The sequence below is a fragment of the Podarcis cretensis genome (assembly GCF_951804945.1).
Source record: "Podarcis cretensis genome assembly, chromosome: 8".
In the NCBI taxonomy this organism is placed as follows: domain Eukaryota; kingdom Metazoa; phylum Chordata; class Lepidosauria; order Squamata; family Lacertidae; genus Podarcis; species Podarcis cretensis.
Window position 1 is genome coordinate 75,487,412 of NC_137177.1, and position 21,393 is coordinate 75,508,804.

The 21,393-nt window shown below is 44.5% G+C and overlaps 1 protein-coding gene and 1 long non-coding RNA gene across 3 annotated transcripts in view; one reads left to right on the forward strand and one right to left on the reverse strand.

Annotated features, from left to right (window-relative positions):
- LOC307222256 overlaps window positions 1-21,393 on the reverse strand; it is a 142,471-nt gene that overhangs the window by 114,851 nt on the left and 6,227 nt on the right. For both annotated transcript variants that reach the window (XR_013841685.1, XR_013841686.1), the window contains exons 4-6: window positions 15,799-16,024; window positions 12,635-13,312; window positions 9,825-9,996 (exon numbers count right to left, since the gene is read on the reverse strand). This is a non-coding gene — a long non-coding RNA (uncharacterized lncRNA). The remainder of the gene's footprint in view (window positions 1-9,824; window positions 9,997-12,634; window positions 13,313-15,798; window positions 16,025-21,393) is intronic.
- The window catches only part of PERM1 (PPARGC1 and ESRR induced regulator, muscle 1), a gene marked incomplete at its 5' end in the record, with an annotated part of 70,487 nt that continues 62,186 nt past the window's right edge, over window positions 13,093-21,393 (forward strand). The window contains one exon of the mRNA XM_079986893.1: window positions 13,093-13,461. Coding sequence (XP_079843019.1) covers window positions 13,093-13,461 — 369 coding nt within the window. The remainder of the gene's footprint in view (window positions 13,462-21,393) is intronic.

The window sequence follows — 21,393 nt, forward strand, 5'->3', positions numbered from 1 at the left end:
GGGTGAACCATCCTCAGTTTAGAACACCAAGAGCAAGAAACGACACTTCTGTTTGCTTCTCTGTTGTAGGGATCGGGAAGAAATTTGATTTAGTTCTCATTTAAAGGCGAACCGCCATAACTGCACTTTGCAAAACAAGATAGGAACCAAAATACAGCCATCCTTTGAAATTTGCACTTCTCTGGATTTTGCAATGCAGTTCTCCAGGCAAGTAATGCACACGAAAGTGCATATACTAGGGAAATGTGTGTATACAAAATGCATATATTAGTGAAAATAGCATACAAAAATGCATTATATCAGTGAACATTGCATATATATCACTATAGAGAGAGAGAGAGAGTATGTATGAAAATTGCATACATAGCCATGAACTAAGCATGCGCTCAGAAGTGACTTATTTGTTAAGGATTGAGGAAGGATGGATTGGTGTCACTTAGGAATTCACTTACAACTTTTCATATTAATATTATATAGATATATATATAGATATATATAATGAAAATTCATATTTTAATACAGTTCAAAATATGTCCTTTACATACATATTTTATCCTGATTTCTAATCATATTTCTATCCTAAAATACACAACAGCTTATGCTTTGTTGAGCTGAAAATGGTATCACAAAAATTGGAGAAGTGCCAAATCAGAATTGTGTAATTAAACCTACAGAATTCACGGCCACAACATGTGGTGGCGGCAGCGGCGGCAGCCACAAGCTTAGACTGCTCAAAAAATAAAGACAAATTGCCTTTGATTAAGCAAAGCTATTTTTCTACGTAGTGGAGTATTCCTACATTGTGTACTCTGGCAATAGCTCTCCAGGGTTCCAAGCAGAAGCTCTTCTCCATTGCCTGCTTATACTGGAGTTAGCAGGGACCGAACCTGGGACTGGTGTGATGCAAAGCAGGTGCTCTACCATTGCACAAAGCGCCCTTGAACTTGGTTAGACAAATCCAACAGCTATGAGATGCAGCACAGCTAAATGGAACACCCATGTTCCAGGGCAGTATAGCCTCTGAATCTTGATACCAGTATCGGGCAATAGGGGGAAAGGATGTTGTCCTCACGCCCTGCATAAGGACACATAATAGAGGTGCACGGTGTGGAGAAAGCGGACAGAGAAAAAAAAGGTTTTCTCCCTCTCTCATCTAACACTGGAACTTGGGGATCCTCAAATGAAACTTGGTGTTGGAATATTCCAGGGCAGACAAAAAAGGAACGACTTCTTCACACAGCACATGGAATTTGCTCTTCCGGAGGCAGTGGCAGCGCCAACTTTGGATGGCTTTAAAAGAGGATTAGACAGATTCACCGAGGGTAAGGAGCTATCAGTGGCTCCTAACCACAATGGCTACGTTCTATCTCCGCTGTCAGAGGCAGTGTGCCTCTGAATACCAGTTGCTGGCATTCACAAGTGGGGGGAACCTGCTCTTGCACTCGGGTCCTGCTTGTGGGCTTCCCATTGGGGCACCTGGCTGGCCCCTGTGAGAACCGGAGGCCGGACTAGATGGGCCTTTGGCCTGGTCCAGCTGCAGGGCTCCTCTTACGCCCTTGTGCTTGTGAGCTTTCCAGGGGCTTGGCACTCCGGCGAGCCTGCGGGAGGCCCTGAGTTGCTGCTTTGTTTCCTCCCTAAACCATCCCAATTATTTCACTGATGGAATCCAGACAGGGTTTTTCTCCCACAAGGGCAGCGGAGGGTGTTGAGGGAGGAGGAGGAGGAAGGGCAGTCAACTGGCAGGCCGGCCGCAGGCTCAGGCATGTTTCTGGAACGTAGCTGTGGGGGGAAAGTTATTCATCACTTAATTCCTCCCTCGAGGTTTCTCGGCCTCCTTTTTCCCACCACCAGGCCTATTATTTCAGTCACTGAAGGTATCCGGTTTGGGCTGTCAGACTGGGAGGGGCCCACCTCCTCGGTGACACAGGGCACAATGCATGGGAAAAGTGTCAGCCCGCCCAGCCCGCACGCATGCCGCTTGCCTCACTGGAAACTCGCCTGCGGTGGGTTGTTCGTGTCATTACAACAGCTGCGCGCTGCCGGCAGGCCGCCATAACCTCTCCCAACTTGCTGCGTCAGGAGGGGAGGGGGTGGAGGAGAAGAGAGGGAGGGAGGTAAGCCAGAGGGTTTTTGGTAGGGACATTATAAAGTAAGGAATGTGGAAGAAAAGGGCCTGCATAACTTCGTGCATTTGGACAGGCTACTGTGCCAATTTTGGGTTTTCTGGGTTTGTTTGGTTTGGGGTAGCAGTGGGGCAGGAATTTGCCTTGTAAACCAGGCTGTTTTTATTACGAATGTAGGAAGAGCCTTACTGGATTGGGCCAATGGCCCTTCTGGTCCAACATCCTGTTCTGACAGTGGCCAGCCAGATGCCCCAATAGGAAACCTGTAAGCAGAACTAGAGCACAATATCTCTCTTCCTACTTGCAATGATCAGCGATTGGCATTGGGAGGCGTACTGCCTCTGACAGCGGAGGCAGATGGAACATAGATATCATAGCTAGTAGACATTGATAGCCTTATCCTCTATGAATTTCTCTGATTGATCCTCCTTTTTTAAGAACATGTAAGAATAATCCTTTGGTTGTTTTCAGCTAAGTCTTTCTCAGTGTAGGTGCACTGAAATTAATGGACCTAAACTTAGTCATGTTCTATTCTGGGTAAAACTTAATGCCATCCAATATCTCTGAAGGATGGGACTGAGGGCCTAAACATAGTATAACACTCCTTAAACCTTAGCAATACTTGGAGTTGCCTTTTACTGAGTCACATCATTTGTCCTTTTAGCCTAACTAGCAGGGACTTTTCCCAACTGTGCCCCTGGAGAGCTAGTCTTTAGGGTGGTCACTTAAACATCACATTGCCCAAAAAAGAAAGGCAAAAATACAAAAGAGGACACAAATCTGCATATGCTAATTTATATGTATAGAAACAAATTTAGAAATGATTGTTATCATTTAAACAGCAACACAGGAAGCTGCCCCATCTCCCCACCCCCCTTTTAATCAGTTTTAATATCAGGCAGAATACCCACTCATGCAGAGATACAGCATGAGCCTCCTTTCTGGATGGCACTTCTAGGTCCCAGAAGCCTTTAAAGGTTTTAACCTTTAAAGCCCTATACGGCCTAGGACCCTCGTACCTACGGGACCGCCTCTCCTGGTATGCCCCACAGAGAAACCTACGGTCTGCAAATAATAACATCCTCAAGGTCCCAGGCCTCAGAGAGGTTAGGCTGGCCTCAACTAGAGCCAGGGCCTTCTCGGCTGCGGCTCCAATCTGGTGGAACGCTCTGTCACAAGAGACTAGGGCCCTGCGGCACCTGACATCTTTCCGCAGGGCCTGCAAGACAGAGTTGTTCCACCAGGCCTTTGGTCAGGGCGCAGCCTGACTCCCTCCTCTGGCAACCTGCACAGAATTTTGCTTAATCGGTTGCCATTAATTTGATTTTAATTAATTTTTATAATGAAATATTTTTAGAATGTGTGATTATTTGATTGTTTGATTATTTGATTATTGTTAGCCGCCCTGAGCCTGGCTTCGGCTGGGGAGGGCGGGATATAAATAAATTTTATTTTTATTATTATTATTATTATTATTATTATTATTATTATTATTATTAAGTCTGGGAATGCAGACGCTGTGGCCTTCCATATGCTGCCGGACTACAATTCCCACTATCCCTGACCACTGGTCTCACTGGCTACTGCTGATGGGAGCTGTAGTCTAATAAACATCTGGATAGCACTGCAAGTTTCCCACTCCTGTTCATAGTGTGTGTTCTCCCACTGAGCTTTGTATTTCACCACAGTGGGGAAGACTAACCAGGTGGTCTCTGTACTTCATGCTCAGACAGCTCAGACAACTAGCTAGATGCTAAACCATTTGTGGGCAACTTCAAGGCCCTATTATCCCCTTGGAGCATCATTTTAAAAAGCCCTCTGTCCTCTGTTAAAGTAGGCTACATGACCACCTTAGCCAAAGTAGACGTGGCACCATGGTTAGATCTCCCTGCAATATTTCCGAAATTTACCATGCAGGCACTTCTATTTAACAAAGCACAATTTTGCTGCGTATTGTACAATTATAGAACTGTAGAGTTAGAAGGAACCTAAAGAGTTTTGTTGTGCAATTGCACAACGAAAGCTCTAGCAGCAATTAATTCTGTATCTTAAGATATACCTTCCACTCAAATGAAGACTAAACAGCAAAGTTGCTCCGTGCAAGCTAACAGCTCAGAGGTTAAAGGCCAAGCTTCTTCAAAGCTGTCCTCCCCATTTAGAAGGTTCCTCCCCATCCCCTCTGCTTATAATTCTGGCCCCTGCAGCCTTTAGCCTTAGGATGTGAGAGGTAAGGTGGTGTGAGGTACTTCAGGCAAACGGTGCAGGTTTGAGAAGATGGCTTAAAGAGATCTGTTCTACCAGCTTTACCTGTATGAGCAGTGCCACTGTGGTGAACTTTGACCCGGTATAGATGAAAACTCATGCTCTGTGCTTTCTTTAGCACATAAATGTGCTCGGCTTTTAGTATGCCACTGCAGGTTCTGCAGCAAGATCACCTAATTTTTGCACCAGGTAAAGCAGAATTCCACAACCTGGGCACAATATGCAAATAAGTATTTGCATTGTTGTGCCTACTGCACTTGCTCTAATCATAGTGGAGATGTCGCAGCTGAGTAATAAAAGCACCTGCTTTGTGTGTAGATAAGTAACTGGTTCGATCCCTGCCACCCCTATTTTAAAAGGATCAGAAAGCAGGTGATGAGGAAATACCTCTGCCTGACACCCTGGGGAGCTGCTGCCAGTCAGAGTACACATCAGGGAAGGATAACTGCAGAGGTATTTCCAAATGCGGTCCTCCAAGCATCTCTGTTTGACTCTCAGGAGTCTCCTCAGACTGCACCCCACTTCCACAAGCCACATCCTCTTTGAGTGGTTTTGCCTGACTGAAATAGGTCCTCGAACTGTGAAATGCATCTTGCTTGGAAGGAAGATGGAGAAATGTAAGCTGTGTGTGTGTGTGTTTTGGAAACCCCTGAATTTTGCATGGTTGGAATGTAATCTGCTATATAAAGGCAAGAGTAACATCCATTGCTCTGCCTACTTTTACATCTGGCTCTGCCCACCACTAGTATGTAACCCCAAGAGGGCATGTGTCCTTCAGGCTCAAAAGGTTTCTCCACCCCTGAAGTAGACAACAGTTAACATGGAGAAATACTATTAGTTTTTATAAAGCAGACTTGTATTTTCATACGTTCACTGACAGCCTCCTCTACTCCTGAAAGTCTGTAGTGCAATTCTATCCCTGAAACCTTAAGGACTGGAAACATGTCTCCACGTGCCTACACAAACACAACCTTGATTAGTTGTTTACCCAGTACCTCATTCTACCTTTGTATGGCATACTGTCAGAATACACAACTTTATCCCTTATGTGCTGTAGTCTGTGGGAAATTTTCTCCTGCAAGTTCCAAAGATCTCAGAAGCCCGATTTGAAGTAACTTGAGACCAGGGTTTTTAGTTTGTCTGTGCCTGTTCTGTAGGATAGCATTCCTGCTAAGATATAACAGGTGACCAATATTTGCACTTTATGGAAACAATTGAAGACTATTTTTTGTTGTTCTGACAGGCTTTTGCATCTAGATGAATAGGTCTCTATGTCACAGATGTACACTTTGTCTTGTTTTTGTTTTGTTTTTAAATACGTCTGCTGTTTTGTGTGTGCCCTTAACTGTTTTCTTTGTTGTTTTTATTGTACATCACCTTGGAGCGATTGTATAGAAGGCAATTTATAAGTTTAATAATAGTAAAAGTGACATGATAGCAGTTTTTTTAAAAATTATGCGTGGCATGGAGACAGTGCATAGAGACTAGATAAGGTAAAAAGTAAAGGACCTCTGGACAGTTAAGTCCAGTCAAAGGCAATTATGGAGTTGCGCCACTCATCTTGCTTTCAGGCTGAGGGAGCTGGTGTTTGTCCACAGACAGCTTTCTGGGTCATGTGACCAGCATAACTAAATTGCTTCTGGCGCAATGGGACACCGTGACAAAAGCCAGAGCACACGGAAACACCGTTTACCTTCCTTCTGCAGCGGTACCTATTTATCTACTTGCACTGGCATGCTTTTGAACTGATATGTTGGCAGGAGCTCGGACAAAGCAACAGGAGCTCACCCCATTGTGGGGATTCGAACCACTGACCTTCTGATCAGCAAACCCAAGAGGCTCAGTGGTTTAGACCACATCACCACCCGCGTCCCTTGCTTGAGACTAGACTGGCCTGATCCAGGATGGCTTTTCTTATGTTCTTACTCATCATACTCTCTTTGGATGGCTTTAAAGGACAATTTGATGAATTCCTAGAGGAGAAGGCAATTAATGGCTACTGTGCATAAATGGATATGTTCCAGCTTCACTGTCAAGAGGCTGTAACTGGGATTCACAAGCAGGGAGAGTTGCACAAGTGCTTTTGAGCACTTGGTTGGCCACTATAAAAACAGGATGTGGGACTGGCTGGGATACATACCCACAAACACATAATATAATTTCCTCCTTCCACATATACATAGCCAGAACTTGAGACCCAAGGCTCTTGCTCAGGTGCTCCTGCCAAATGATGTGTCCTGGGTGGTGTCACAGCACACCCCTTAAAACACTCCCTATCAACTAAGGACATTCTGGCAGTTCCTCTTAAACAGGTCATTAGGCAGCTATAGCTTGAAGCTACCTGACTCCCAGTCCACAAGTTCAAGGACGTTAAGGGGTCTGCAGAGCGTCAATCCCATCCTCAATTATTCTACCACCTTCCAAACTAATCCTTGCACATAACGGGTTTAACAAGTTAACTGTATAACCCCTAAAGAAGCTCCATGCAAAATTATTTTTGTAATACAGAACATATTCTCCATGGGTGTCTGCAAGGGAAAGGGGTCTTTTCAGTAGTCTCAATAGAATGCTCTCCCCAGACAGCAGGGCTGAAACGAGGCTTTATTTCACCCAGGGCAAATACCCAGTTTGGCACCACACACACACATTTGCGCGCGCGCACACACACACACACACACACACACACACACACACGTTAGTGATTACATATATTTACTGAAGTTTTCAGGCACCAGGCCTGTTGGCAGACCAACTCTGCGTTACGAAGATGTCTGCAAGCAGGACATAAAGGCTGGCAACATCAACCCCACCATGTGGGAATGCCTTGCAGATGACCACAGTGCCTGGAGACAGAGGAGAAATGGCTGCTGGGAGGGGCACACAGAGAAGAAACGCCATGGTGCATCTGCAGCAGCCCAACTGGATGCCTTCATCTGCCCCAGCTGCAAGCCAACAACAATTTCACATCTGTGAAACTGCCAGTGCTGTTGTGTGAGTGTGCTATACTGATTTTACCCTGTTGCTAGCTTTATGCTGTTAGATCTTGTGATTTTATTGTTTTAGTGATGGCTTCAACGTTTATTGTAAGCCATCCTGGGAAATTTTCGTTATTGCTCAGCCTAAAAATCAAAGTAAATAAGGGGTTTCCCCCCAACATTATTCCTGCTCAGAGTCAGTCCACTGAAATTAATGGACATAAGCTAGTCATGTCCATCATTTCAGTGGCACTAATGTTGGATACAAACCACAGTAAACTGGGAATCAGAACCCAAAAGCTGGAATGTAGAGTTGGAAGGGACCCCAAGGGTCATCTAGTCCAACCCCCTGCAATGCAGGAATCTCAACTGAAGCACCCCCAACAGATGGCCATTCAACCTCTGTTCAAAAACCTCCCCTTTGCGAGGACCTCCGCTCCACTGTCAAACATGTTGCCAACGTCCGTTCTTCTCAGAGTAGACCCACTGAAAGTAATGCCCAGGGTTAGGCTTAACTTGGGACAATTAACATCAATGGGTCTACACTGAGTAGGGCTAGCATTGGTGACAGCCCTATATCTCTATGAATTGGGTAACCCCACTCTCTATTCCTGCCCACACGCATTAGAAACAGACCTGTCAAGGACCTCCTTAATTCGAATACATTAAACATGATAATGTGATGTCAACTTCTGTTTGCTCTTCCCGGAGAGGATCGGCACTGACAGGCCTTCTCATGCCCATCGCTGGCTGCCCTTGAGTCGTCTTCCAAACCCTGATTTTTTTTTTTTTGTCTGTTCCCTCCTCCCTTCCTCTAAACCTCCTCTCCATTTCCTCTCTTCTCCTCTCCACTTAGCATCATCAGCCATTTGGACAGAATGTCGAAAGCTGCTTTGGGGCGTTTGTTGTGAAAGGGGACAGGAGCCAAGGAATGGGAACCATATCCGTAAAAGGATGCCAAGTTTAATACAGTTGTCGTTTTTTCAGCAGATCCGAATGGAGGGTGCATTGGGTTATTGCCTGTTGAGTTGACTGGTGCTTGCCAGTGGCCGTGGGTGGGAGTGGGCAGGGAACAACACAACAGCTTAATTCCTCTGCCGCTGCACCATCAAGGGAGAAAAGCAATATATCAGAGGTGGCAGACACAATGGCTATTGCAGTGCTTTTCAGTTGCAGGGGCACCACAGAAACCAAATGTATCCTTGCCCAAAGTACCCTGAGCAATAGTTTAATAGTAGATCACCTACTTGCAGGAAAGGCCACAGCTCAGTGGTAGAACATCTGCTTTGCCTGCAGAAGGTCCCAGGTAGACAAACTGAGCTACTGGTCTGACTCACTATAAAGTAGCATCCTATGTTTCTGCATCTTAAGGCAAGGGCCATAGCTCAGTGGTGAAGCAGCTGCTTTGCATGCATAAGGTATCAGTTTTAATCCCCAGCAACTCCAGGTAGAGCTAGGAATGTCCCCTGCCTGAAGCCGTGGAAAACTGCTGCCAGTCAGTGTAGACAGATGAGCCAAGGGTCTGATAAGAAAGCTTCCTATGTCCCTTGGCATGCAAAAATCCCAGGTTCAATCCCTGACATTTACAGGATTTAAATAAAGGACCAGGTAGCAGGCCCCTGAGAAGAGCTGCCAGCATGAGCAGACAACACTGAGCTAGGTGGACCAATAATCTCACCTGGACTAAGATGGTCTATTGTTTTCAAACATGTACCGTAGGGCTCCTTGCACATTTATTAAGGTTTCTGCAATAAGAGTCAAGGCCAGCAGTATAATGAACCATGCTGAACCACGTGGCTCAGGCAAGTGGATCAGAAGGGAAAGCAGATTCTGCACATATAGTGGGTGGGCAGGCAGTTGGGAGCAAAGTTGAAGAATTGTTACTTGAAGGGGAAATCCTCCACCATTCCTCTAATCCTGGTTCACTGCTCTGACCACCACACCAGCTACACACCATGCTCATTAAGCATTCATCCCTGATTTGCTGGCATAAAGCTTACGTGGAGGTTTAGACTATATCCAGTCTTTATTGAGCATGCGTTTTGATTTGCACACGGGGAAGTTATACAGCAATGAGCATTCATTCCAATTTTCTCGCAGTGTGTTTATAAGTCTTCCTATTAGTCATTCATTCACCCCACAAATTCCAATGCATTTTCCTGTCACTTTCCAAACTGCAAACACCATCATTTATTTATTTATTTATTTAAGTGGATTTCTTGTGCTCGGGTGACACGTTAAACAACAAAGTTCCAGTATGTGTTTTAATCCCTTATAACGAAACAGTGTCAGTCTGGAGACATGCCATCACAAAATCATGAGACAATCTAAACATCAACAATGCAGGACTATTAATAAAATAAAATAAAATCACAACTGAAGCATTTATCTGGGGTGAATCCAGCACACCCCTCTGGATCTTGGTGCCTCATTCATGACCCACCCTCTCAGAATACCTTCTTACCTTGTCTTTCCAGAAGCGATTTGTACCATGTCATACTGCTTGGGGTGAAGAGATGAAGCAAAAAGTGGTGGTGGGGAACCCCCCCCCCAAACCTTTCCTCTTTGAAGCGACAGTGAGTTCACTTATTGGAAGAATTGCTGCTGCAGCAGCTGCTTTGGTTCGAAAAGGCTTTCTGTGGGAGAGAAGAAGAAAAACGCAACAAGGAGAGGTTATTCCTATTACTTTATTTTCAGTTCTCAGGGCATACCCTCCAACAGGTCACAACCATGCCGTACATTTAAAGTACTCTTATACGGTACCGCTTTAAAAGCCACATCTTTCCCCCAAAGGATCATGGGAGCTGTTTCTTCATCACAGAGCTACAATTCCCAGGATTCTTTGTAGGGGACATCATCAATATCAAAGTAGTATTAGGAGCATTCTCGGGAAGATGTCAGAAGATGCTTTTTTAAAACAAAACAAAAAAGTGAGGAAGAGATAGTTTGCACATATGGAAGACCACCTTCTTCCACATTGTCCTGTCCATACTAATAATCAGCAGGTGGGACCCTCTTTGTGGTCCCCACACAGGATGAAATACAGTAGCGGCTCCACACATGTGAAACTCCCTTCCTATTAAGGTACATCTGGGTCCATCTCTTTATAATGTTAGACTTCTAGTTAAGATGAACTTTTTTCCAGCGAATATTTGGAGGAGGAGAGACCCGATTTGATAAGCACCTTTTTATTGATTTTATTGCATTTATATCTGACCTTTCTCTCTCCAAGAAGCTCTTTCCCTCCTTGTTTAACCCTCACCCCACAACAACCCTGTGAGGTATGTTAGGTTGAGAGGTAATGACTGGCCCATGGTCACTGAATGAGTTGTGTTTTTTTTTTCTTCATTTAGGCAAGCCTAACCAGATATGTATGAGCTTTTATTTTAATACGTATGTTTCTTAACTGCTGATTTTATTTCTATAGTGTATTTTTAGATTTAACTTTTTTTTACCGCAGACCTTTATGGATAAGTTTAATGCATATTTTATCCCATGTAAACCGCTTAGAGGCATTTTTAATGATTAAGCAATATACAAATTCCATCAAGTAAATAAAACAATAAATAGCGTACACCCACAGGAAGGAAAGCACCCGCCTGCAGGGCCCCTTAATTTGTAGTGGTGGTTTGAGCTTGGAAATAATAAGGTGTGGGTCTTCCAGCTTTTAGTCTTACAAAAGTGCTGGCTCTGCAGCTCAAGCTTTGATACTTTGACGACCACCTTCTCTGAAAATGCAGCGGGGCAGCAGGCAGGATTTGACACTGACCTCTCCCTGTTCCTGCCATGGTGAATTCCTAACAAGCCAAAACAGCCTAATCCTGTGCAAAGTTAAGCACATCTAAGTCCATTGAAATCAATGCACTTTCAGCCGACCTAACAGTGCATAGGCCTGCCTCCTTAAGAAGCTGCAAATATTTCTTCAACGTTTCCTGCTTGAATTTCGCTAGGTCGTTCAACTCCTGTCAAACAAGATGAGCTATGACTTCCAGGGACATGCTGGCAGGGCCCTTTCCCATGGCAGAACAAGAAGAGGGGGAGCCCTCTTTCTTTTAACATCTGAAACAAAAGACTGTTTGTATCAAATTTCATCCTGGGATTTCCTTGTTTTAATCTGCCAGATCTTGAAACTGTTAAGCTCACTAACAGATACCCCTGGAGAATGGAGGTGGGGGTGGGGGGGTGGGCTAGAGTTGCTTTCAAAATGTAGAGCTTGGAAAGTATGAAAATTTAACCCGGAGGGTGGGGGATACAATTTGCGAAGAATTAAATTATATAAATTAATTCAGCATCTTCTATTTGGGTGTGTTTTATGGCTTAGCTCCTGTGCCTTTAATGGTTGTGTGACAGTTCAATAGATGCAGCCCTTTCAAGCAGGATGGTGTTAAGTGCTGAGGCTGTTTCACCTGTTGAACATCTGCCTGTCTCAAAGTTGTTTTCAGGCTCAAAGGCCCTGACAGACAAAAAAGCACAACTGGATGAATGGATATGTAACACGTATAGTGTTCTGAATGTTCAAATTGCTATTGTTGATCATTCAAATAGTGTCATCCATTTTATTTTTTACTATTATTACTATTTTTATTATTATTATTATTATTATTATTATTATTATTAAACCATCCTTCATCTGGGCAGTTCACAACATAAAAATACAAAATGAGAGCACAAAATACCGGTACATAATAAAAACAAGAACAAAAACAGAAAGAAACCAATAACACCCCCATAACAATTCCCAGTACCGTTAACAAGCAACAGTTCCCAGAATGATTTGGGGAAGGTGAAATGTGCTTTAAATGTATAGCACACACCCAACCTATGTTACAGAATGTTTGGGGACTAATTACCACAACAACCCTGTAGGCCACATCACTGCTGTTACTATAATCAAGGCAGAGAGAGGTTGTCTAGGCTGAGGCCAAATCTGAGGTAAAATTTGTGACAGACGTAAAACTTGAACCAGGCAGAATTTCCAACCTGCCATTATGCTATTCCGTTCCTCAGAAAAGCATCGAAGCCTCTTCTTTCCAATTTTGCTGAGGGGAAGCGTGTGATTCAGCAATGTTCGGAACCTAGAGCGAGCAAATTGAGCATTTTCAAATGTACGCGCCCACAAATTACCTCAAGAACCCTTGTGAGGAGCCTGCAAATTAAGCCAGTGCTGTTAACTATAATCAAGGCACACAGAGAGAGACCACCTAGACTGGAAGTAAAATCTGAAGTAAAAAATTTGCGACTGAGGTAAAACTCGAACCAGGCATCATTCCTAACCTGCCATTATGCTATTCCGTTCCTCGGGAAAACAGAGGCGCCTCTTCTTTCCCATTTGTATAACAAGATTTGGTGAGGGAAAGAGTGCAATTTGGCAGAGTTCAGAACCCAGAGCGAGCAAATTGCGCATTTTAAGATGCATGCACGCATACGCACACACCCCAGAAACCCAGCATGCATTTAAGCTGAGCTGAGCTGATGAGAGAGGTCGCCAAGAGACGAAACGCCATGTGTGGCAGCGAGGCTGTCATCTCTTTCCCAAAGTGACTTTCTCCTCTGGAAGGGGGAGCTTCTGCGTTGCCAGAACGGCCGTGGGCATGCCGTGGGGTGGTCTTGACGGTGCTGAGCGACTCTCCGGCAAATGAGCCCTGATACCTCAGCTGCGCACTCCTCTCCAGCACCATCCTTGTCAGAGCTTGTATTGTCCGGGCCTGGTCAAAAATGCCCTCTCTTGTCCTATGGTTGCGCTGACGATTTGTCCACAGTGTTTGAACTCCTCTGACACGGCCGAAGCGTGGAAACCGCCGTGGAGCCGCTTGGTTAAATGGCTTTCAGAAAGGGTCGGTGACACAGTGTGGAAAGGGCAGCCGTTTAAGACCATCCATTTATTTAATCTGTGCATGGAAAACAGCAGGGAAACAGACGCTGGTGTCCGAGGCCTGCGCAAGTTGGAAAACCCTGAGGAGAAATGTGGAAACAGGTCAACGTGGGTCAAGAGGGATCACTGTGAAACACGTCTAGGCCAACAGCCTCTTCAGCTTTCACAGTGTCTACTCCGTGTCTACTCAGAAGTCATCCCCGTTTTGCTCAGCAGGACTTGTTCCCAGGTAAATTGGTTATAGGGTTATTCTTTCTTTGTTACATTTGCATCCCGCCTTTCTTCCATGTAGCTCAAGGTATCATGTGTGGTTCTCTTCCTCCCCCATTTTATCCTCACAACAACCCTGTGAGGTAGGTTAGGCCAAGGGACTGTGACTGGCCCAAGGTCACCCAGTGAGTCTCATGGCTGTGGGAGGATTTGAACCCTGGTCTCCCAAGCCCAACACTTAGGGTAGTTGCGGATCCGATCCTGTAATTCACAGTACTATGGGATGAATGTGAGTTCAGTCATACTCAGAATGGACCTACTGAAATAAGTAGGCTTAAATGTCAGCCGTGACTAACTTAAAGCCATTGATCGCATTGGTTCTACTCTCAGTACGACTTAAGGTTCCAGTTATCACTTACTCCACAACCAGTGCTCTCCCACTGCTAGTTTTTGAAGCTGTGTACACATGTTAGCTACAATCCATGTTGATCCTGTCATTTTGTGACAAATACCGCTATTTGATACAGGGTTTTCCCCCCTCAAACCAGCTTCAATCCCACTAGAAAACTTAAGCTGCATTCACTTTACAGTTAAGAATGGTGTATGGATTCGAGACCACTGACTTTATGAATACAAGTTCCAGGGGGTTGCAGGGGAGGGGAAACCGAAAAGGTCATGTGTATCAGGTAAAGACATCCCTACCGCCCTCTCTGATGTGAACAACACCAAGCAAATGCAGCTTGCAATGCAGCAGGGGGGAATGACCTTGCTGGGTTTTAAACCACTGATATAAACATACCCTTTGTCAGATTCAACCTTATATTTCTCACACAAAATCTGCCACAAAGAAAGGAAGGGAAATAGCTTGCTAGAACAAAAATGGTCAGATTGGGATAAACATATTAGCAGCCATTTTAAAACTCTCGCAGATTCCTCAATTCCAAACAGGAGCACATGTTTGTTTATTCATGCTAACCCACAGTTTGCCTTGCTGTAATGTGTGAGCCGAGTCCAATTAAGGTCTATCCAGAATAGAATCGTTGAAATTAATGGACCTATGTTAAGTCCTGTCTCTTAACTTCAGTGGGTCTACTCTGAGTAGCTCTATCATTGGTTACAACCCCTTTGGCTGCATACAATTAAAGTAAATCCCCACTTCTGCACAAACAAAATAGAAACCTGGGAATTGTAGTTCGCCCCCTCACAGAGCTATAACTCCCAGTGTCTTTAACAACCTATGGTTCTCAAGTTTCTTTGAGGGCAGAGGATGTGCTTTAAATGTAAGATGTGTATGGTGCCAAAGGTCATAAGGACAGAGTTGTGGTACTTGCCACAGATGATAGAAAAAAATCAAAATAAGCATCCAGGTTATTTTTGAAACCAGCTTCTACACTGCATTCGTAGATATCAGGGAAGGTTCTAAGGGTAAGGAGAATAGCATTTCCTGAGGCTAAAAACATCGCACAGTTTCTTTTGGAGCTTTGGGAAATGGGCTAGATTTCCAAAAGGTGTGTAGCCTTGGAGTAAAGACATGCAGACTGGGCAGCAATGAGGAGCAAATGCACATTTGCAGTGTGCCATAAAACTGATTATGCAGGAAGACAGACCCTGTGTTCTGAGCCATCCTCAGATCCAGAAGGAAAGTCATTTCCCTTCCTAGTTTATAGACTGTGCTCGTTTGATTGCTTGGAAAGGATACCAGGGAAAACAGTCCTTGTAATTAGCTAATGAGGGAAAGACAGTGAGGAGCAGCTTTGAAGCGCCCGAGCATGATAAAGGTCAAGAAGTTTGACGAGTGTATTGACGTCACTTCCAGCATTTGCTTTTCTTCCTTGGCCTGCTGTCAATTCATTCTGTAGAGACGTGGTGCCTGCTCTAAAATAATAATCTGCCTGGCCTATGCAGAAAATATCACTGGCATTCGTTAAGTAGCAACAGCTCCAGGTGCCCTCCTATCTCCCCCCTCTTTGTTAAAAAAAAACTTGCTTTCCTTATCCAATCATCCCAACAGCAGCCCCCTCCTCAAACCTTCTCAGCAGTCAGATTACAGCAATTGCTTTCAGATGCAAGTAGCTGCAATAAAAGCTCTGGCAGGGGAAATTTGCCTCTAAGGCGCAGAAGGCAAAATCCAATCCCATGCAAATCTGATTATCTTTTACTGCCATAGACACCTACCTTGTCTACTCGTGGGAAAGTTAAAAAATAAAAAAGAGAAAGAAACGAGCATGGGAACAGATTAACAAAGACCAGGCATGCAAATTTTGGAAATGGTATGTGGTGAATCTGAAGTCTAAGAATGCATCTGCAGGTAGACTTTCCCAGCTGTTGATTACGCTGATCTGAATTTAGCACTTACAAGCCTGGAAGATAAAGCTAATGATGACTACTAGCCATGATGGCTATCCTCTGCAGTGCCACAAATCCAACTTAACGGTGTATGTAACGCTGGAAAATGTCAATCACTTATCCTGAACCTGGGCAGCGGTCTTTCCACAAGGGTTGATGTTAATGCCGAAATCCAGCATCGCCTGAGCTCTACAAGTGCAACTTTCTCCTGATTGAAGGGCAGAGTGTTTGGAGAACTGGACATTCACAGGGAAATCAAAATGCTTGTTTACAAAGCTATTGTACTACCAACCTTACTGTACGCTTGTGAAACATGGACCAATTATAAACGCCATCTCCAACCCTTCGAAAGATTCCATCAACAGTGTCTCTGAAAAAAATTACACATCACTTGGGAAGACAGGCGAGCTAATGCCAGTGTACTGGAAGAAGCAAAGATCACCATTGTCAAAGCAATGATTCTTCAACATCAACTTCGTTCAACTGGTCATGTTGTGGGGATGCCTGATTATCGTCTTCCAAAGCAACTACTCTATTCCAAACTTAAAAATGGAAAGTGTAATGCTGGTGGTCAACATAAGAGGTTTAAAGACTCTCTCAAGGCAAATAAAAAAAATGTAGTATAAACAAAGACAATTGGGAAACACTGGCCTGCAAGCGCTCCAATTGGAGAACAGCCTTTACTAAAGGTTTCATGGACTTTGAAGATGCTCAAACTTGGGACGAAAGGGAGAAATGTGCTGAGAGGAAGGCACACTTGGCAAACCTTCACCGTGATCAGCTCCCGTCTGGAAACCTATGTCCCTATTGTAGAAGGACGTGTGGATCCAGAATTGGCCTCCACAGTCACTTATGGACTCACTGTTAAGACCATGTTCATGGAAGACAATTTTACTCTGCTATGAGTGATCGCCAAAGAAGAAGAAAATAAGAAGCTTTTTCGCTGCACACAGCCTCCTAAGGAGAAAACACTGTGGGCAGTGCCTGGCAGCAGGTTGGTAAATTATGTGTCAAGGGGTGTGAACCATGCAAGGCCACATCATCATGGTTGCGGCAGTTGTCAATTGGTGCCTTCCCTGCCTGGCAAATGTGCCTCATCAATGTGCATCACTGTGGTTCGTAGGTAATGGCAGAATTTTGAAAGGTGCTATGGGAGTGGATGTCGGTGCTGCTATGTCTCGACAGCTGATGCTGTCTGCATTTGGATTACAACTCTATTACACTGGCGTAAACCCTGGTGCAGCAGAAGCCCAGATACAGTAGATGCATTTCCCAGATACAGTAGATGCATTTCCCAGCCCTATCTGGAGATGCTGGGTGGTTAGGAAAATAGAAAGCACATGAATTCCTGCAAAGAACCAAGAGAATGGAAGTTTGTGCAGGGTACTGGGAATCATAGCTTTGTGAGAAGCAAACTACAGTTCCCAGGATTCTTTGGGAAAGACATACGCTTTTTTGTATATATGCAGCCTTAGTATAGCACAGCTTTCTAGTTTCCTAACCACTGGAAGGCAATAGTTTGCAAGTTAAAGGATGCTGGCAGAAAGCACATTTAGAAACACAACCTTAATATTTTCATACGACTGGGCCATAGTGGCAACTAGTTTGTCATTGCCCACAAGAACGCCACAGAACAGACCACTTGCTCTATCATTTTGTTTTTCAGAATACATCCATGCCATATATTTGAAGCACACAGATTCCCCTAAAGAATCTTGGGAACTGCTAGTTAACCGAAGTCTCCAAACATGTTATTGGAACAGCTAGTTGGGACAGGAGCTATGGTCCAGCAAAGCGGTTTCCTTAACAAATGTCAGGAACTTTATTATAATTGACATGCAAAGAAGCTGATGTTCTCACAAGTGTTACGGGTCTCACCAAGCTGATTGCATTTTTCTTGCAGAGAAAACTACATAACAAACTACAGTTCCCATGATGCTTCTAGGGGAAGCCATGTGCTTCAAATGTGTGGTTCAGAGGTGACCTTACCCCTTCTGTTAAGTCTCTTGAACCAAGTAGAAAGCAAACACAAAGAGCTGGTGGATTTTGTTATTTCTTTCTTTCTTTCAACATCCCCACTCCACCATGCTCTTTCAGTGGTCAACATTTGATGCTTAGCCCCCGCCCCACCCGCTCTCTCTCTCTTTTTAAAAAAAGAAAGGAGGTATGGAAAAGTTTACTTGGCCATGGGATGAATAGATGGCAATTAAAAGAAAAGGACAATGCCTGGCCCTTGTGCAGAGGTACGAGTTTAGCTATTAAAGGCTACGGCTTAGGTCAGATTGGGAGCATATGTCACCATTCCAAAGCATAGTGGTGCTTGGTATCCCTGGATTCCAAATCAGCTGGGCCTATTGTCTCTGTGCCTGGGTGAGCCCCCCTCCCCACCCCCCAACATATATTCATAGCCCACACGAAGGGCCGCCTAGAAGACAGAAACAAATTGATACATACAAGCGCCCACCACCATTGGGGCTCACATGACACATTTTAAGCAGACAATAAAAGCACATTTCAGACTGTTTAAAAAATCTTGAGAAAGGATCGGTTGCCACGGCGATCAGATGGTAGGCCCCTCCGACGCGGCCCATTAAACTCCAATTGCACCTTATTCATTAGGACTGACTCTCAGGCAGTAAAAGGAGGGGGAAAGCAGGAAGAAAAGGACTTTTTTAAACGGGGTGGGCCTAGGGAGAATGAATCTGTGCAATAACCAGTTTGTTCATCAATTCAGGTGTTGTTTAATTTGTCCTGTTCAGGGGCTCCCTTTGTTTAAGCCCATCGCCCCATTGACTTATAATTTCCAGCACTCTATTAAGATGGGTTTCTCCAAATCCATGGGCATCACTTCATCGCTTAAAGCTGAAGGAGGGGAAAAGAATGGAATAAATCAAAGATGGGGAGATTTTCACTTTAGGTGTTGATGATGGAAAGGCTTGTAATTTCAGAGACGCCTCTTGGCGGGATGTTTTGCAGCAACAAAAGAGAGAGGAGCATTTGCCTCTCCTTAGGCGTGTCAAGGGTGCAGTGCTCAGAGTGTGGGCCACGTTTCTCTCTCATATTAAACTTTGCTCTGTTTGGGAACGGTGTGCTGGTAATGTGCCCCGGAGATTTTCAGGAGGCAGAGAGAACAGAAAAGACCTTTTGAACTTTAAAACACAAAAGGTGTTAAGTTGTTACCACCCGACCATATTTGGTGAAGTTTAAAAAAAAAAAAACCCTAATGCTGCCAAAGTAATGAAAATGTTCAGATCTACAAAGGCCTGTAACTTCATGTTGTTCAATGCCCAAAGAAGTGAAGGCAAGGAAAATACCAGCCTGCATGTCTGAGGGTAGAACCAGCCCTAAACATTTTGGTGCCTGAGGTGAAAAGATCCAAAGTACACCCCCATACCTAGTAACCAGAAAATCCTTAGCCCTGAAGAACTTTGCTAGTTTCACCGAAACTCACTCAAAATTGCACAGACCCCCCCTTTTTTATGCCTGAGGTGGTAGCCTTCCAAATAATCTTAATATTTCAAATCAGGCTATATCTAGCAAAACAAACAAACAAACAAACTATATAAGTGCAGAACTTGCTGGACCTTTTCTTCACTATTATGAAAAATAATAATAATTCCCCCCTTGCACTGATGGTCCTCAGACTTTTCTGCCTATGAAGGAACCCTCAAAGAGGCATCTGCCATGTGAGCTGTTAAAAGTGCTGCGCTTCTGTCAGGCAAAAAGGGAGCAATCGGAACCCAGCCTTCACCAATATGAATTCTGTTTTTAAGTGAGAAGGGAGCCATGTCACAAACCACTATGCTTTGTAGTTCTCCCTCTTCCCGGGCAACTCTGGGAGCTGTAGTTCTGTGAGCGAAATAGGCGGTTGGCACCCTTTACAGTTCCCACAATCCTTTGGGGGAAGCAATGACTTTTTAATTGTTATAATGGTGCTTTAAATACATGGACCCAAGAACTACATGCAGCCCTTCCCACACCTCCTTGAGCTATCGTAACTAGTTTCACAGCTCTCAAACCTGACCTGTGACTGGCAAGTTTGCACTCAAAGCAGAATCACGGCCATCTTGGTTCAGTAAGCCCACCAAATTAGAACGGAATAAGATGTCCACCCATGTGTGGTGAATGGCAGCACAGCAGAGAAAATCAAGATTCCCACCAGTTCCTTAAGTCCCAATTATTCCCAGATTATCTTTTGAAATCGGGAGATCTCAGCTGAATAAACCAGTTGCCTGAATTACTGACAGCCGGGTGAATCGCTAAGGAGAGCAAAGAGGGAGCTGAGCTCCACGGGTTAAAGGTGCCAGTCCCCTTTGGTGACCTCTGGGGGCAAGTGATGCTGTGTTATTGACTGACGGGCAGATAAACAGCCGCACCGTTTGCTGTCTCCATTGGCACGCCAGTCAGGCAAACAACAGAGGGCAAGGGCCTTCCCGAAGTTAAAGAATAACTGTTTGGAGGAGGACGGGAGACCCTGGCAGCTTCATCCTTGCTCTGGGGGCTTCAAATCAAGCGTGGGGTAAACAGCTTCAGAAAGGAAGAGAGGCAAAAGTCACCTCCGTGGTTACCAAAAGGGGTTTTGCTCTCTAGCAACGAAGGCTTCCCCCCTGTTTTTGCCCCAGACTCTATTAAACGGCTTTCCTTATCTATCTATCTATCTATCTATCTATCTATCTATCTATCTATCATCTATCCATCCATCCATCCATCCATCCATCTATCCCTCACTCCCACCCACCCTCATTGTGCATGGCAGCAGTAAGCAAAGAAGAGATCTCTCCTTTGAGAGGCACAGACAGTTGCTAAGAGGAGAGATAAATGCCTTTCCTGCCAGGGGACGACTTGTATCTGACCTCACCTCACTCCAAGAGGCTCAATTTCTGTGCAAGGGTTTATGCTATTCACTATCTAGGCCTGCAGAAAATTGCTCTGAACATCTGCACACCTTACATGACTGGTAGGGCTAAATTTGGCTTGGGGAGAATGGTTGCCCCATATTAGTTGGGTGGCTTCTCCCCTGACCCTGCCCTTTGCCCCCTTGCACTTGAAAAACAGACATGGAGAAGAAAGTCTCTGAGAATGCACAGTGTTTCCTTTCACCCTTCTCCCTCAGCTTCCCATTGCAAATGAATAACCTGCACCTCAAGACACATAACTAAAATCTGAAGACTGGGCCTCAGAGCTAAACAGCACTCAGCTCTGGAGCCTTCCATTTTACACACCAAGCTACACCTGTTTTTGGCTGTAGCATCCCAGGTAGTTGACTGAAAACTGACCCTTGCGGGCTCCCTTGAACTTGCAGACAGATCTGCCTTTTTCAGTCTGAGCCATTCAGTTAACAGTGGCTTCAGGTATCCCTGTTGCATCTCCTTCACACCCAGTGGATAGTAAAGACAGGTGTAACTATGCTATTTTGCTGAATGGTCACCATTGTTCCTGTTACTAACTGCATTCGACAGAGCTCAAGAGGACATCATCATCATCATTATTATTTCATTGCTTTTTACATGAAAGTGCTTCAAGGCAACTTACAATGTAAGAACAAGAAACATTAAAACCAAATGCAAGGACCACAATAAAACAAGAACCTAAAATACCTATATAT